The sequence below is a fragment of the Solanum lycopersicum genome, chromosome 7 (genome assembly GCF_036512215.1).
Source record: "Solanum lycopersicum chromosome 7, SLM_r2.1".
Taxonomy (NCBI): domain Eukaryota; kingdom Viridiplantae; phylum Streptophyta; class Magnoliopsida; order Solanales; family Solanaceae; genus Solanum; species Solanum lycopersicum.
In genome coordinates, this window is record NC_090806.1 from 23,436,215 (window position 1) to 23,454,524 (window position 18,310).

At 33.5% G+C, this 18,310-nt stretch overlaps 1 protein-coding gene across 1 annotated transcript in view; it reads left to right on the forward strand.

The window, feature by feature from the left end:
- The first annotated feature begins 2,737 nt into the window (after positions 1-2,737).
- The window catches only part of LOC138337367 (uncharacterized), an 18,124-nt gene continuing 2,551 nt past the window's right edge, over positions 2,738-18,310 (forward strand). Inside the window, exons 1-2 of the mRNA XM_069287277.1 lie at positions 2,738-2,907; positions 18,092-18,310. The exon at positions 18,092-18,310 is cut by the window's right edge and continues 110 nt beyond it. Of these exons, the coding sequence (XP_069143378.1) occupies positions 2,738-2,907; positions 18,092-18,310 (389 nt within the window). The remainder of the gene's footprint in view (positions 2,908-18,091) is intronic.

Consider the following 18,310-nt stretch of genomic DNA (forward strand, 5'->3'; position numbering starts at 1 on the left):
TTAAATATAAATATTAACATTATGACGCAAGCTATGAAAAATTCTACATCAATAAATACATAATTCAATAGCCCACAATAATCTATACATGAATTCAACAAGATTAAGCCATGATAAATTCACCCACTTTAGAGACAATAGTAGGAATTCAAGTAATACACGGATTCATATAGTTTTTGATCTTCAATCCACCAATTAACATAAATTACTTCATAAAACATTGATTGAAACCTTTTTTGAAGTAAGAACCCATGCTTAGAATTCAAAATAGGATTTCAAGGTTTTTTATTATCTTTGAAAAGCCTTTGAAATTTTGTCCTTGAATAATATTATAATCAAGGATGACATCATCATGCATTATTGGTAGAAAGACTACGAAATTGGATTGAAAAACTTGGAGAATTTCGCCTTCTTCCTTGGAGCTTCAGAGCATCAAAAATGGAAGTTTTCGAGGGAAAAAATGGAGAGCTTTTGCTTTGATTGGTAAATTTTGGGGTTAAAGTTACTAAATCACCATTTATAAATAACCTCTAAGGTACCTAAAATAACCCTAAACTTCTTTGACCTTTTAGCCAAGTCTAGTTTTACTTAAAAATGATGTGACCAAATTAAGGACATGGTTGCGCGTCACGGGAAGAATTCCACTTCTTGATTCTAGAAATTTTGAGAGAGAATTATTTTTGTTGAGTGCAAATCATAGGGAAAATAATTTTCTCTTAAATTTTAGGCTGCGCGATGCGTAGACAGATTAAAAAACAGTCTACCTAGTCCCTCTATTAGAAGTCTACTTGCCACACCTTGGGTCCTCCTCAAGTACCCTTTGGTCAGTCCTTGGGGATTTGTGCTCGTACGTATTGAACCTAACATATGTTACCTAGGATTTAGGGCACCACTTACTTTGGGATCCGTAAAACACCTTAAAATATGCACAACAAACAAGGACACACTAGCACACCAAAAGACAAGTTTCCGAACATCTCATTCGTTCTTCGACGTTTGACTTCCAAACTATAGAAAATGGATTCTAAATATATAATTCATCATTATAAATCCTTATTATATAATAACATACATGATTGGATCTAGTATAACCTAGTTCATATTAAGGGTTTTGACAAACGCTCCTTTCAAAATCAATGTTTCCTATCTTTATTAAATGTAAAATCATTTACTCTATGGAAATACATAGTCCCTATATACAATTTTGAAGAAACTAAATTCATTTAATACTCTTTGCTTAACTCAAATCTCATATTTTAAAACAAGTTTAAAGCATTTTCAAAAGACTTCTTGAAAAGACTCTATGAACTCTCTAGACTTTACTGTTTATTTTCCTTGAATTTTAATTTATAAATCAAGGTTAGGATTCATGTTCATGGATGATTTTTATATTTTTAGAAGTCATTTAGAGTTATTAGAATTTATGGGAAATGTTAGAACACTTTAGAAGGATTCAACGGGCAAAACTATAAAACATGGGTTGGAGCGGATTACCCTGGCGCACCGCGCCCACTCCAATCTTTATAGGGTCATTTCAGGCGCATTGCTCGCACGCCGCCCCATCCTTTTTTGCACTACGGGGGCTCGGTGCGCCAGCATCCCCCCCAAAAGAGTCCAATATTTCTCTTGTATTCTAACCTTAATTTTGTTAATTTCCATTATTTTTCTCAACATCTATGTAGATTCTATAAACCAAAATATATACACAAGAATATAACGCTAAACCTCTAATAATTGTCATTTAACTCTCAAGAACTCCTTAATATCATCCCAATTCAAGAATGAAAGAAATTCAAGAGTACAAATCAAGAACATCAAATTCTCAATCTTTAAGGAAGAAATCACATTGAACATGTTTGACGCGTGGGTGAACGCACCCAAAGATATATGAACTCACGTACCTCGTTGGTAGAATCCTTGGTGAAATCTACAATCAATTCCTCAAAAAAAAAAATGACAAATCTTGACTTTCCTCCTCTCTTATACCCTAACATGAATTTTCAATTGTGTGAAATAAAGCAATTCAGTTTACACCCTAATGAAATCATTTGAAATAGATTAGACAAATTGGGTATGTAAAAGAACTAAAATATCCTTTTCAAATCCTTATCTAAACATTCCAACTTCAAAATGCGCATATCCATAATACTAAGTCACAAATGAGCAAAATCGATGGAATTGGAAAAGATAATTCAAAAATATTTCATAAATTATCTTATAGACCGCATAACTCATCATGTGTTAGAAGTTATGGTTGTTTGAACACTACACCATTTTAGGCCTACGACCACACTTATTCTGGACTACACTTGTATAGTGTTGCCTAAAGTAGTTTTGGGAACGCTTTTAAAGCGTAGCCAAAAATTTTAACTTTTAGCTACAATAATTTTGGCAACACTTCAAAAGTGTACTATGTAACAATATAAGATACACTTTATAAGTGTTGTTAAAATATGATATAATTGGCAACACCTATTTACTTATATGACCACACTTCTAAAATGTCCTATTTTTATAATTGAAAAAACAATACGTTATAAGTGTTGCCTTAAAATTTTTCACTAAAATATTATATTTCCTCCAATATTTTTAAAAATCCCTCCCATTTTTATTGGACAAAAAAATAAACATTAATTAATAATTAAAAAAAAAAGAATTTCTATTTCCTTCTCCCTTTCCCTTTCCTTTTCTGAAGAACTCACGCTTTCCCTTTCCTTTCTCTGATATTGTGCTGAAGATGGAGATATTTCCTTCAAGTCACGCTTTCCCTTTCCTTCCTCGAGCTGAAGAACTCACAATTTATTTTATCCGAGCTAAAGATCAAACTGAAGATCGAGTTAAAGATCGAGTTGCAAAACTCATAGAGCTGGCTGAACATTCTCTTCTCCGAGCTGAAGATTTCGTCAAGTTAAGAGCTGAAGATTTCATCAAGCTTCATCATATTGAATAAATTTTTATATTTTTTGTTTAGAAGGAATTGATTGGGGTTGTTAGCAAGATGAACTGAAGTTAAGTCTCTCCGTCACACTTTTCTCTCAGATTTCTCGTTGCAGGACTTGATTTTAGACAGATTTAGGGTTTACCTGGTAAGAATTCTATATTTGAATGTCTAAATTCTAGCTTTAGGTTTTTGATGTTCTTGTGTTTTTTTACAATTTTTGGGAGTCTAGCTCGTAATTTAGCTTTACTAGTTGATTTCTGGGTGCCCTGAGCCTTAATACCTTGTATCGTGATGTAGAACTGATGAAAAGTAGAGAAGTGAATGAACTGAGAAAACTGAATGAACTGGGTCGACGGACCTCGCAACGGGACGTCGTGGTCATGACGAGCCGTCGTGGACCTCGGGACGGGCCGCCGTGGACCTCGCGATAGGCGGCTGTGGACCATGCGATGGGCCATCGTAGTCATGAGAGGTCGTCGTGGTCATGACGAGCCTTCGTGGTCATGACGGGCCGTCGTAGTTATCTGTCGTGGTCATGACAGGTCATCGTAGTCATCCATCGTGGTCATGACGGGTCGTCATAGTCATCAGTCATGGTCAGGACGGGCAGTCGTGGTCATGACGGACCGTCATGGCTACAATGATCTGTCACGCTTTACATTTCAGCTGAAATTTCATATTGATTAATTGTTAAATTTCTTAAGTTTGTGTTCTTTCTTGATGGAACAGATTTGTTTACTAGAGGAATTGATATTCAAACAGTTAACGTTGTTATCAATTTTAATTTTCCTAAGAACTCATAAACGTATCTACACAGGGTATGTATAACAGATCTTTGATCTTGCTTACTGACTTATATATTGTTTTTGCTTTTTTATGATTGGTAATTTATTGTTAGTGGCTTTGGTTTGAATTGAGCTAAGGTTTTGTTTCTCTTGACCACTATTCATCTTGCTTGTTTGGTATGGTTGAAGTGTAGTTTTGCTATGTCAGATTTAGTTTCCTTATTTGATCGTGTGGAACATATTAACTACACAAGGAAACTAATCTAATTTTCTTTAATTTTTGTTGCTGCTGTATTTGGTTTAAATTGATCTAAGGTCATGCTTCTTTTGTTTCACTGTTTTTTTTGCCATTTGTATAGAACATTGGCATGGTATGGAATCTGCAATCTGTAGATTTGTTGTTAATGTTTTCTGTAACTGCTGCTTCTATGTATAAATATTTCTGTCAGTAAAGTCTATTTTCTTTCTTATTGTATAGAATATCTAATTGTTTGTGTCTTCTCATTAATTTCTTTTTTCTTTAGTGTTCGTGTTAATTTTCTGTAACTGCTGGATTTCTTGCCTCTCTATGTTGTTGCAATCTGAACTTCTTACCTCTTCTATATAACTGCCGATATCTTATTTGTGTAGGGAAATGGAGGTGATCAAATTTGAAGTGGATGATGAAGAGTTTTTGAACTATTGTAAAAGTTTAAATACATTTTTGATTTACTGTGTACACATTTAGAATATTGATGTATAAGTATGGTATGTACACAACACATACTATCTTTTGGTTGTACATGAAATATTTTTCGAAGTTTATTTGAAATATATAGCTTCAATTTAATGATTAATAAGTTCATTTTGTGTTTTAAGTCACTTGTATGTATGTAAATATATTATATATATTTGTGCTACATGTAGGCTTATAAATGTTGAAGTTATACTCTGTAAGTGTTGCTCTAGGTAGATAAAAAGTTACACTTTGAAGTGTTGCAATAGATGACCAATAAAAGGCAACACTTTTTAAGTGTGACCAATAAATCTGAAAAGGCAACGCTTTTAAGTGTAGTCTAAGAAAAAATAGGTGTTTCTAATGCACGTCTTCAAAGCGTACCCTTATACCTATTTGGCTACGCTTTATAAGTGTAGCCAAAGATGGCAACATTTAAAAAGTGTTGCCTAATGTCAAAGGTTACGCTTCTTTTGGGCAGCCCCTAAAAAGTGTTGCTGAATGTCCAAAAGTGTAGCCTTTTATCAAAGGCCACACTTTTTGCTAGTTTAGGCTACACTTACGTGGTGTTGCTTTAGGCCGAAAATGGTGTAGTGGAAGTTCATCGAAATTCATACTTAACATAACTTGGTAAAATTTTATATTTTCAAACTTTCTAGAAATAGTTTCTTTCTAATGCTATTTCTTTCAAATAGAGAGTTGTTACAATATGTACGCCTTGGGAACATTCATCATCCAATGAGTTTACTCTTAGTGGGATAAAGACATAACATATAACATTTAGCTCAAGCACTCAATAGGCAAATCATACACTCCTCATCTTCCTAAGTAAATTCCTCAACAAGTTTATTTCTTCAAGAAAATTGAATGATGCTACTTCCTTGGTTCTTAACTTTTGTACTTGACGATCTAGCATCTAAACATGAATTTCCTCATTAGAAAAGCTATCCTTGATACTAATATCTCCATTTGGTATAATTAGTGAATGATAGCCCATACACTTATTCAACATTAAAATGTGGAATACTCGATGAACCGATGCTAACTATCGTCGTAGATCTAACTCATAATCTACATTACCAATACTTTTGGATATTCTATAAGGACCAATATACCAGGAACTAAGTTTCGCCTTCTTTACAAATCTCATAAGACCTTCATAGGGGAAACTTTCAAGTATAACCCATTATCTAGTTCAAACTCTATGTTTCTTCCCCGAACATCAATTTAAGATATCTAACGACTCTGCATTGTTTTCAAACTTTCTTAGATAACTTTTATCTTCCCCATAACTTTATAAACTAAGTCTGGTCCTATCAACCCAACTTCACCAATCTTTATCTATGTACTAGGAGGTATGGATCTTCTCGCATAATGAGCTTTATAGGAAGCCATCTAGATGGCAGAGTAGTAACTATTTTTACTAGAAAACACAATGAGAGGTATGTGATATACCAATTTCTATTGAAATTAATCACATAGGCCCTCAACATATCTTTTAAAGTGTGAATAGTGTGTTCTGCAGGATGAAAAGTAGTACTTAAGTTCACCTTTATCTCCAAGCCTTTATGAAAAGATTTTAGAACTTAGTAGTAAATTGTGCACCTCAATATGATATAATCGATAAAGGGATTTCATCAAGTCTTACTACCTCTTGAATGTAAGATTAAGCATAATACTCTTCTGAATGGATTGTCTTTACCATCAAAAAGTGGACTAACTTTTTCGTTCTATCCACAATAAACCAAATAAATCATGTTACCTGTAAGATCGTGGCTTCATAATGATGAAATGAATATTGATCATCTCATACTTCCATTTCAAAAGCTCTATATCTTGAGCCATACCACAAGGGCTTTGTTGCACTACTTTTTTTTGTTGACAATTCAAACATTTAGCAACGAACTCAACAATAACATTATTCATATTATTCCACCAATATACTTCTCGAGTCACAATACATCTTTTTGGAACCAGAATAGATAGAATATATAGAGATATTATCTTTTTCTATGATCCTCTCTTTTATTTCATCGATCCTTAGTACATACAATCTACCTTGATACCTTAATACACTATTTCCCTCTTGTTCAAAAGCCATTACTTTTTGGTTATTAACATTTTCCTTCCATGAAGAAAAATAGGATCTTGGTATTTATTTTCTTTAAATTATGACACTCATGATGATTAGCCCCATTCATCACCAATACTCCTCATTTTGTGTAATCCATTAGTAGAAATCCTTTTCGTGTATGTCTGTGTACAACTTTCACTAACTCTCTCTTTTATTCCTCAACATGGGCATTAATAACTTTAATACTCATAAAGTCTAAAGCCCAATATAAAATCTAACATGAGTGTATAAGAGTTTTACCACTGGTTTTGATTCAATTTTAATGTATATAAGTCATGTAGAATGTTTTAGAATCAAAGCATCAAGGAACGTCCATGATGTGCGAAAACTAGTTCAAGAGGTGCTAGTGTGTCTTAGCCTATTTGGCTAAGTTTTAAGAGTCAAAAAATGATGAAATTTTGTTGTAAGGTGTATAACATTTATGACAGTTGATTTATAGTGAAAACATCCGGGTAAGAGAACCAACCAAGGGATCTTGATGAGGACCCTTGCAATTCGGCAAAAAGCTGCGATGAGGCATTGTTCATCGACAGACTGCAGGCGATAAGGCGCAGGTAAATCCACAGGGAATCGATTCGTCCATCGATGAGTACATAGAAATTTTTTTGGGAATTGGTTTTTGGTATGTCTAAGTTTCGAGACATGGATGTTCAACACGGAGGCCACATTACCCGTCTACTGACCTACAACCCTTCAATCGGGGTCTCGTAGGTCAAGTCAGTGTGTTTGTAATTTTCTTTACTTAATTTAATTAATTAGTAAAGTGATAAGTTAGTAAATAAAGGGTTAAGGGAGGTTCAATTAAGTCAATTAGGGATATCTATATAAAGACTTAGCCTAATTAAACAACACCTAACCTCATAATTCCCAAAATCCAATTGCTCTTTCTTCTATGTTCTTTCTCACTCCCAAAAAAAACTCCATAGAAGACAGAAAAGGAGGGTTCTAGGTATTCAAGGAGGTGGATTCTTACCATCATTCTCCATTAATTAGTATAGTATGGGATTCCTTTCACCTTCAAAATTTTTTTACCAAAGGGTTCCTCCAAATTGATATCAAAAAGTTGAGTTCCGTGTGGATTCCCTACCAATAAGAAATTTATCTTGTGAATTGGTTTGTTTGTGATTCATTTTGGTTATTTTGAGTATATTAACCTGTATTGTGATTCCATTATACTACTTGTTGATGAATTGACCTAGTTTGTGGGAGATAACCTTTTCTCATATAACCTAGGTTGTGATCTTTAATTGAATTCTCTAGTATTGATACAATTGGATTGGTTTTTGTGTAAATTACTATTCTATGTTGTTATTAATCCAATGTATATGTAGATTGTGATGTATTCTAATTCTTTTATGCTAGTTATTAATTAGTTGTCCTAGGTTGTGAAGGAATCATGAATTTGGCCTATGTACCTAACCCTAGGCTATGAACTAGTGATGAATTGTTATGTAGTGATTTAATTGAATTTATTATTATATTGATTATTATTGTGTGATGATATAACACCCATTGTTGGGTTGAATTGGATGGTTCATTATAATACCTTGATGATGGTTGGTAAAGGGGATTGGGGTAAGTCTTGTGATCTTAATTCTTAATTCAATTATGATTACTTGTGATTTAGTGATGATGTTATTTTGAATGTATACCTTATGTTCAGATTGAAAGGGTTTGTATGATTTTGATTTTTGGAATGTCTTGAATTAGGGTTTTTGAGATGTTGGATAAGATGTAAATGTTATAAAGATGGTGATAACTTACCAATGTGTCTTATTATGATGTGATTAAAAATGTACTAACCTCACATTCATGAATTTGAATGAAAGTAAAATACTCATGTAATTGTTATTGAGATATGATGAGGATAATTATATAATGTATAAACCCTATGACCAAACCTAAGTGATGATCATTAATAAACACTTAAAGAAATTTCCAAAAGGGACTCTAGTTAGCACCGAGTGAACTAGAGGGAGGAGTTTCCCTTCCCACATAGAGGAAGATAGAATCACTAATGTAATCATGATATTTGTGACTATAATTCATGTAGCATAAATAGGGTCCCAAATACATCTCATAGTTCTTGAACTATGTTGCTCCCATAGGAATACTAGCTAGTGGATCACATAGATGCTATGTTCATGTTTTGGTTCTACCTTGGAAGGTAGCCTGCCTTCTTTCGGTGTAGGTTTCCATAAAACTTGATTCCACATTAGCTCATGTGGTCTATGTGGGTTAAGGAGATATTCCCAGAAGGTAAAATGAAGTAATGAAGTGAACTCTAACTAGAATGACCTAAGAGGTTTAGCTTAGTCTAGGTAGGGTATCAGACTCTAGCTATACATTGCACTAGTAAGCCTTGAGGGAAGTATTAGAAGGATATTCTTATATATGCATATGCATATGAATGTAAATGATATGCATATGATGATCTAACATGTTGATGACATTATGTGAAGTTGGTTTCACTTATGGACATGTGGTTGATCTCTATTGTTAAAGTATGATGATGTTTTCTCTCAATTACATAGTATGTGAAGTTGGACATTGTTTATGGTTCTTGTTAGATTTATATAGCTGAGTAAGGTTATGGGCTTTGATTAGTCATCACACTAGTGGACTTAATGAGGGTTCATAAGTAATGGTCATGCTTTATTAATGAAGTTATGAACTCTTATACATGCTTTTTTATATTATGACTTGATGATAGAGTTTTCTTGATTATGTTCTCAATAATCTTGATATGCATGTTGACTTGACTAGACTAGCGTTGTTTGTATTGTGATATAAATGGTCTTGACTTAATGAATGTGTATTATTGACTTATACTGGTTGTTGAATGGAAATAAGGCTTTTCAAAGTAAAATAGCATGCTTTAATGAAATGCCCCTTTTTAGCATGATTTCTATGTTGTGTGTACATATGATCCAATACTTAGTACAAGTGATGTTCTAACCCCATTTCTCCTATTTTCCCCAACATTTAAGGTTCCGATTGTTGAAGGGCTTCTACAACTTTTGCACGAAAGACTTGGATTCTCATTCTCCAAGTTGGGTAGGGGCTTACCACTTTGAGGACAATGCCGCTTTCTAGCATTGGATATTTACTAGTCTTAAAGATAATATGCTCATTTTATTTCATTTAAATACTAAGATTCTATACCCTATATGTGGATTTTGTTGTATTGATGTATGCGCTATTCCTAATTGTTATACTCTTATTTAGATGGTTATGAGAAGAGATGTCCATTTTAAGACTATGTTATATCTTATATAAGCATGTGTGCAATAAAAGTAGAAGACTATGCCATCTTCTTATAAGAAGGGCCTAAGTATACTCGATATGAGTATATTATGTAGATGCAAAATGTGTATGTAAACCTCATGATAGATAGAAGAAAAGTATTAAATTTTCTGTAGTTTTACCTATAAATGTAATGATGTAAGCTAAGAGGCTAGTCTGAGTCCTCTTCAAGGACGCCGACACCGGTTACGTCTAGGGGGTTCTTCCCAAATGTGACACTACCCATAAAAATGTACTTAAGGTATCAATAACAACATTAGCCTTACTTGGGTTATAGAGGGTGCTCATGTCAAAATCTTTTACTAACTCTAATCACCTCTAGATTATGGGTGAGATAATTCTTCTTGTGAACTTTCAAATGTATGGAGGTATAAGCTACAATTTTACCATTTTGCATTAATACACAACCGAAACTAACTCAAGAAGCACAATGATATACAACAAAGCCTTGTGTACCCTCTAGTAAGGTCAATAATGGCCAGTAGTCAACCTATTTTCAATTTCTAAAATCATTTTCACAAGATTCACACCATTGAAACTTAATTGTTTTCGAATTCAAATTTTTCAAAGGGAGGGAAATAAATAAGAACCCCTCAACAAACCTTTTATAATAGTCATCCCAAGAAACTCTTAATATATGTTAGAGAAGGGGGTCTAGGACAATTCTACACTACATTGATTTTCTGAGTATCAACTATAATTACATCACATAAAACAATGTGGACAAAGAAGGACAAAAACTCAAGCCAAAAGTCACACTTAGATAACTTAGCATACAACTATGTATCCTTTAGAGTTTGGGGAACTACTATAAGATGACTAGCATGATCTTCTTTATTCCTCAAATAGAAAAGTATATCATCAATGAATACAATAACTCACATATTTAAATAAGGATTGAATACTATATTCATAAGGTTCATGAATGTTGCAAGAACATTGGTCAAACCAAAGGACATCTAGAGGAATTCATAATGACCGTAGGGATACCTGAATGTTGTCTTTGGAATATCACATTCCCTAACCTTTGACTTGGTAGCCTGATTTTGAGCTTTATATTAGAAAAACAAGTGGAATACTGAAGTTGATCGAATAGATCATTAATTCTGCAAAAAAGATAGTTAATATTTATAGTAACATTGTTTAACTAACGATATTCTAGTAATATTTTAAGAGAACCATCCATTTTTCAAACAAATAGGATTGGAGCACTCCAAGGTAAGACACTGCGTCATATAAAATCATTCTATAGGAGGTTTTTCTACTATGTTGGTTCAATCATATATGGAGAAATAGATATGAGAGGAGTACCAATAAGAAGATCTATATCAAAGTCTATTTCTGTCTCAACAGGGACTCTAGAAAGATCATATAGAAAGACTTATGGAAATTATTTTACTACTTGAATTGACCAAATAAGAGGTATATCAAAGTAGAGTCATTAGGTCAGATTAAGTGATAGATTCACTCCTTAGAAACTAATTTTTTTTCCTTAAGGTACAAAATAAAATGACGCTTAGGCACCATTGAACAACTCTTCCACTCTTTCATAGGCTCATTAGGAAATAAGTCGAATTCTACAATTAACTAAGACATAACATGCATGAATAAGTCCATACCTAGAATGACATCAAAATCTACCATGTCTAACTCAACTAACTCAACCATGATGCTATTGTGATTAAAAAATGGTACAATCATGATAGACTCTCTTGGATAGAATAGAAAAAAATATGTGTAGAAACACTTAAGGTCTCACTAAGTTGCTCAGGATGAACATCAAAAATCATCTTAGCATAAGAAGTTACAAAGGATAAACTATCTCATGGATGTAAAAAAGCATAACCATCAAAGTTAAAGACTTTGATCATACCTGTAACAACATTTGGAGAACCCATTTTGTCACAAACCGAGGGTATAACCTAGAAGAAATGATATTTTCAAATCATGGAACGGCGTACTCGATCTCTCGGAGGACTTATACAAGCCATTTTACATTATTCAGTGCATACATGTACGAAAATTAGTGAGAAATTAAAACTTTTCACAACAAATGAACCATCGTTCAAAATATCTTTCATAAAAAACATGGGAAAAGTCTAAGTCTCATAGTTGCCATCTTAAACACACAAAAATATTAGGTCACGGCCCATACATCAACAAAATAGAAATATCTAAATATATAACAATGACTTTAACAAGAAAATATTAACATACTTATGTCCTTGAATAAATTGAGGACATACCACAACTTGCTTGAATGAATGCTAATATCGAAACTTCACTTCAATGACTCCTCTCAATTGCCACTTGCACTTTTAGATATAAGACAAAATATATGAAAATGGTACATTAATTTCATTAAGTATGGTGACATGAAATTAAAACCAAGCTAAAAGGACATTTGTATAAAACATGCTCTTTTTGAAGAAAACAACATAAACATATATAAGTCACATTCCACAATATAGCATCAACCTTCAAAACATATAATCATAAGACCCACCTACCAAAGGTTATTTGAAGACCCACTTGAGTAAGTTATGAAGTGGCCGCCCATACAACTACTTCACACACACCTAAGTTATCTTCAAGACTAACTAAGATAAGATTATTCCCTTTTCAACATTCAAGTCACTGACTAAGGTTACTTAAAGATTCACCTGAGTAAAACCTTAAGAGACCACCCATAGACCCTATTCGAGCTTACTGAAGCAACCTTAGAAGCTACCCTAGGTAGGGATCCTTTTCTTGAAATTAAATTGTAGTATGTCATAGTCATTCATTAAGTCAATTAAAAGATACAACATCAAATAAGGACTTCACATAATGGTCTTGGAGAATACATAAGGAATCTACATACTAGTATCTTCAAAGACAACTCGGTCGATATATAGAACGTGTTGTACTTGCCATGGGTAGATATAAGACACATCCCATGTAGGGACTTATTTAAGGAATATTAAGGGCTTCTTTGAACTCTAGTCTCATCCTCAAGTAGAGCTACTACCTCAATCATATCCACTAGATTCTATCCATGTTCTCATAGAGTAAGTTAATTCATATAAGGGCATATGAAAAGGTACCATCTCTTAGGAATTACTTAATCATGATACACCTACCAAATATGGATCCTCTAGGGCTTCCACTCAATGGTAAATAAGGATAGCTCAATGAGTTTTCATAGAGATGGTTTTATGTCGTTCTGTCCAACCTATCCCTAAGTCCACCATTTGCACAAGAATAATACAAGTACGACTTTCAACTTTAAGGATATCTTAACCTTATTTTTATTTTGAAGGTTCCACGTATTAGTCATACCTTGAAGGAAACCATCTTAGGTCTACCGATCCTATACTTTCATTCAATATTCATCCATACACATACAAGACAAAGGTGCTTAAGCCTACTAAGTCAAGATGCCCATATTCACATACGAGCATGTATAAGTAGACGAACAAAGTCTAGAACACAAGACACAGATGATCATTATGTAAACTATACAACAATATTGAAGTATAATGTAGGAAAAACCAACTCCAACTAGAGAGATACATAAGCAATACAACTAGAGAAATCACCCTAGTTTAATATGATCACCTATAATCAAGTAGGAGAAAATATGCTTTCTAAAAAATTCATACAAATTACCACATAAGAGTTCATATTGATAACATATACAAACTATAACATGATAACATCATAATTCATAATGTAATGCCGAAAAGGCTGCAATCCTCACAATTATATCACATAAGCACCGCCACCATTAGTGGACCATACCAATAATCAAAATTCAATTCCTGTACTACACAATATAGAAGATGTTAAGTCAAAATACCGCCATTCCATCAACAACACCTCCAATCGTCAGCCAGTTCCAACCAATTCAATGCACTAAGGGTCATACCAAAAGCCATACGCACCAATCCAAACAAATACTGAAATCTTACAATGATTCAACATGATACAATATGAAAATCATCAAATTAAGTCAGCATATATGCAATTCTATCATAAGTCATACATATATCAATAACCCAATACAATCTACATAAGAATTAAACACAATACGACCATGATTAAATCACGCATACTATAGCCACAACTAGGATTTCATGATTTGCATAGGTTCATAGAAATTATGATCTAAAAAATATTTAATTCATTGTTTCGAATCATTCGATGTAAAAACTCATGGATAAAATTAAAAATAGAAGGTTTCATGTTTCTTATCATCTTTGAAAACCATTGAAATTGATTCCTTGAATGGAAGAGAATCCAAGGATAAAACACCATAACTTATTTTAAGTGAAGTCCGTGAAATTAATGAAGATAAACTTGAAAAACCAGTCTTTTTCCTTGGAGCTTCAAAGCTTCATGCAGGTTTTTTGAGGTAAGAAATGGAGATGTTTTCTTTTGAGTTGAGGGTTTGTCTTAATTGGTGACTTTTGGGGTTTGAAAAGACTCCACCACCCTTGATAAGAAGTCCCCAAGATACCCAAAATACCCCTGAACATATAGGACCATTTAATTAGTTCTAATTTGACTTGAAAACGACGAGACCAAATTTAAGACATGGCAGCACGTTGAAGAGGCACTGCCAATTTTGGTTCTGGATAATTTTGAGACAGAATGGTTCGTTTAGGCCCTGCATCATAGGAAAAAATTGTTTCGCTTTGAGTTTTGCAGGCGCAACCCGCAGGCACGACCATATCTTGGCTACCTCGGCAGCTTCATTAGCCCATGTTTGGGTCCTCCTCAAGAACCGTTTGGCTAATCTATGGGGTGTCATTCTTTGACGTTTAGATTATTTACATGTCAGGCTATATGTAGAACCATCTATTCTAAATTTCACCCTCAAACCAAACCCTAAAATTCCACAACAAAACATATGACACACTAGTTCAACATGGAATAGTTTCCGGAAGTCTTGGACGTTTCATTTCAAAATTATTCCAAGATCCTCACGCTAACTTATAACACTATTATTAACAACTTTAGGACTTTATAACATCATTACACACATGTTGTCCTGTAGCTTCACGTAGTGCATTTTTAGGGTGTTGCACTCTTGATCTTGGAGATTAGTGATACCACAAAGAGGGTTTCCTCATCCTCCTGCCCCAGAAGAAGCTTTCCTAGATGCAACTTTGTCTTGTGGATAAAAGACTTTGCTCTATTCACACCATAACCATTATCTTGCATTTTCTTAGCATACTCTCTCATAAAATATTTATTTTAAGAACATTTGAAGTAAAAAATGATTGCACAAACCCCTGAGTGGCTCTTACTACACATAGAACATGAAGGAGGCTTACTAACCCTTTGTGCAATATTACCTTGAGAATGGGAAGGTCAAACTCTAAGATTTTGTGATTTTGACTATAGTACTCACCTTGGTTCGTTGGTGCATATGCACTAACAGATGAACTGTTGACATTCTTTTTCTTCGCCTCGGACTCATTCCCTGCCTTATCTCTATTGTTTTAGAACTCCTCCATATCTTTAAACTTTTCTTCCTCAACCTGTTGTACATGGAACATCATTATTTCTCCATATCCCCTATCAACAAAGATGCCTTTTCTTCCCTAGTCAAACAAGACAATCCAACAACAAACAAAATCAATATGCTTCTCATGTCAGGAATCATCTCCAGAGCATAGTGAGAAAGTTATATGAATTTCAGACTATACTCAAGAACACTCAAATAATACTTCTTTAAGAGTCAAAAACTCTCGTACCTTTGCTTCACTTAGTTGTTAGGAAAGAAACGCCCCAAGAACAGCTCCTCGAAATATGCCAACACTTACGTGGTGCATACTCAACTTTATTCTTCTTCCATTGATCAAACAAAATTCTAACGATACCTTTCATTTAGTATGAAATTAGTTCCACCCTCTCAATATCAAGATAAGGAATGATTTCAAAAACCTTCTAAATATCGTCACAAAAGTTTTATGGATCCTTAGTGACACTTTAATTAAGAACTCATGGATCTTTGAAGTATCTTTCACTTCCCGTCAATTCTCTCTCTATCCAACCCGATTAGTAAAAACATGACTTAACATCCAAAATGCTTGACATATTTCAGCATTGGTGATCTCTTATTCTGTCAGTACGTCTAATTCATTAGGTACCCTTGTTCATGTGGTTCACTATTATTTGTACTAGGACAACCTCTGGCAACTCTTCATTGAGGCATGATCTAGAAGACACACACAAGAACGAATTAGAAGAAACTTTTTAGACATAAACGCTATCATACAAAATAAGTATGAAAGAATTGAGATAGTTCCTATGTGTCACATCCTACTAATAATAGATGTGGCATGTGTTTACCAATAACGAGAAATGTACAAACAAAACTTTATAGAATCCCTTGGACTCTTGTACTCTATTCTCTGATACAAATTTTGTCAACCTCGAGCCAACACCCTAGGTGGAAATGGCACTCAAGAATTATTGTTGTCCTAAAGCAAGCCCCTTGCTTGATTTAACTCTTAGGAGAATACTTACTCATGATAAAAATATTTTGTAAAGTAAACTAAAATCTTAATTAATCTCAAATATCATGACACAAATAGGAAGACTCAAGATATAATATAAACTAATGGTCTATGAAGACATTAACAACTCAGATGGACGTCGATAGAAGACTAGACATCCCAATGAAATAAAATGATAAAGTAATACGGGGTCCTCCATGATGAAATGAGCCTCACTAACAAATTTGAAGCTCAACTAGAAGAAACAATACATTGGATGATAATCATGGTAACATGTATCTGCATTATAAAAGATCCAGGACAACTAACATCAATAGATTGAAAGTATGAGCATGCGAGGGGAATTCTTAACAAGACATAAGCTTGAAAAAAAAATAAAAGAACATACATTGTTTCAAATAACCTCAATTCAATATGAAGCAATAATATCAATGCAAAATAAGAAAAATCCTTTAAAATAGAGGTAGCAACTATGTTTATTGAAAAAATACAATAGTACCTATGTTTGTATGCAAAAATTCAGTATAAACTCAGACTGTATCATAATATACAATATATACTATATTTATACGTAAAAATTCAACTAATCATTGTACATATAAATTTATACAACATAACTGTAAGAGATTTTCTTGTCGAAAACCTTTACTTAAGAGTTATGTAATGATAATTTTTTGCCTCATGCTGTCAGGGCCATCATAATCTTTGTCGGGGGTATAGAACATAACTACTAAATGGATCCACTATTATATGATAAATAACACTAATGAATCATCTGAAAATAATGTCTCTTTCGTGCCCATGATGGCTACATGGTTTATGGGGCTTAAAGTTGTATGAACTCTCCCTCATATCGGGGATCAATATAACTCCAAAAATATAACAAGATCATATGTTTAAAACATAACTTTTGTGGTTTAAGATAATTTCTTAAAAACTATACCAATGTATACCTAAGAAATTAGTGTTTCTTTTTTTTTCCAATTGGGAAATTGTATACTCTTTACTGATAACTAGCTCAAATGATCTTTTTTAAATTGGTGTTTCCTTTCTTGTTTAAATGTGAAAATATTTAATTTTTGAAAATATATCGTCAACATATATATTTTTTTGATTTAATGAATTTCATTTGATACTATTTATTCAACTCAAATATAAAGTATTAAAGCAATTTTAAAGCATTTGCAAAAGTCTTCTAGAAAAGATATTATTATTATTATTTTTATTATTATTATTATTATTATTATTATTATTGTGATTATTATTGTGATGATGATGATGATGGTGATGGTGGTGGTGGTGGTGGAGGTGGTGGTGCTAGTGGTGGTGATGATGATGGTGATGATGCTTATGGTATGTTGATGTTGATGATGATGATTGTGATGGTAATGATATTGATGATGGTAATGATGATGGTGATGGTGATGATGATGGTGATGGTGATGGTGATGGTGATGGTGATGGTGATAGTGATGGTGATAGTGATGGTGATGATGATAATGCTAATGGTTATGATGATGATGATGGTGATGATGATGATGATTGTGATGGTGATGGTGATGGTGATGGTGATGATGATGATGATGATGATAGTGATGATGATGATGGTGATGGTATTGGTGATGATGATGATGATGGTGATGGTAATGGTGATGGTGATGATGATGATGGTGATGGTGATAATGGTGATGGTGATGATAGTGATGGTGATGGTGATGATGGTGATGGTGGTATTGATAATGATAATGATAATGTTGATGATGGCGATGGTGAATATTATTATGATGGTGGTGATGATGATTTTGATGATGATGATGGTGATGAAGGTGAAGGTGGTGATGGTGATGAAGATTGTGATGATGATGATGATTGTGATGATAATGGTGTTGGTGATGATTATGATGATGATGATGGTGATGA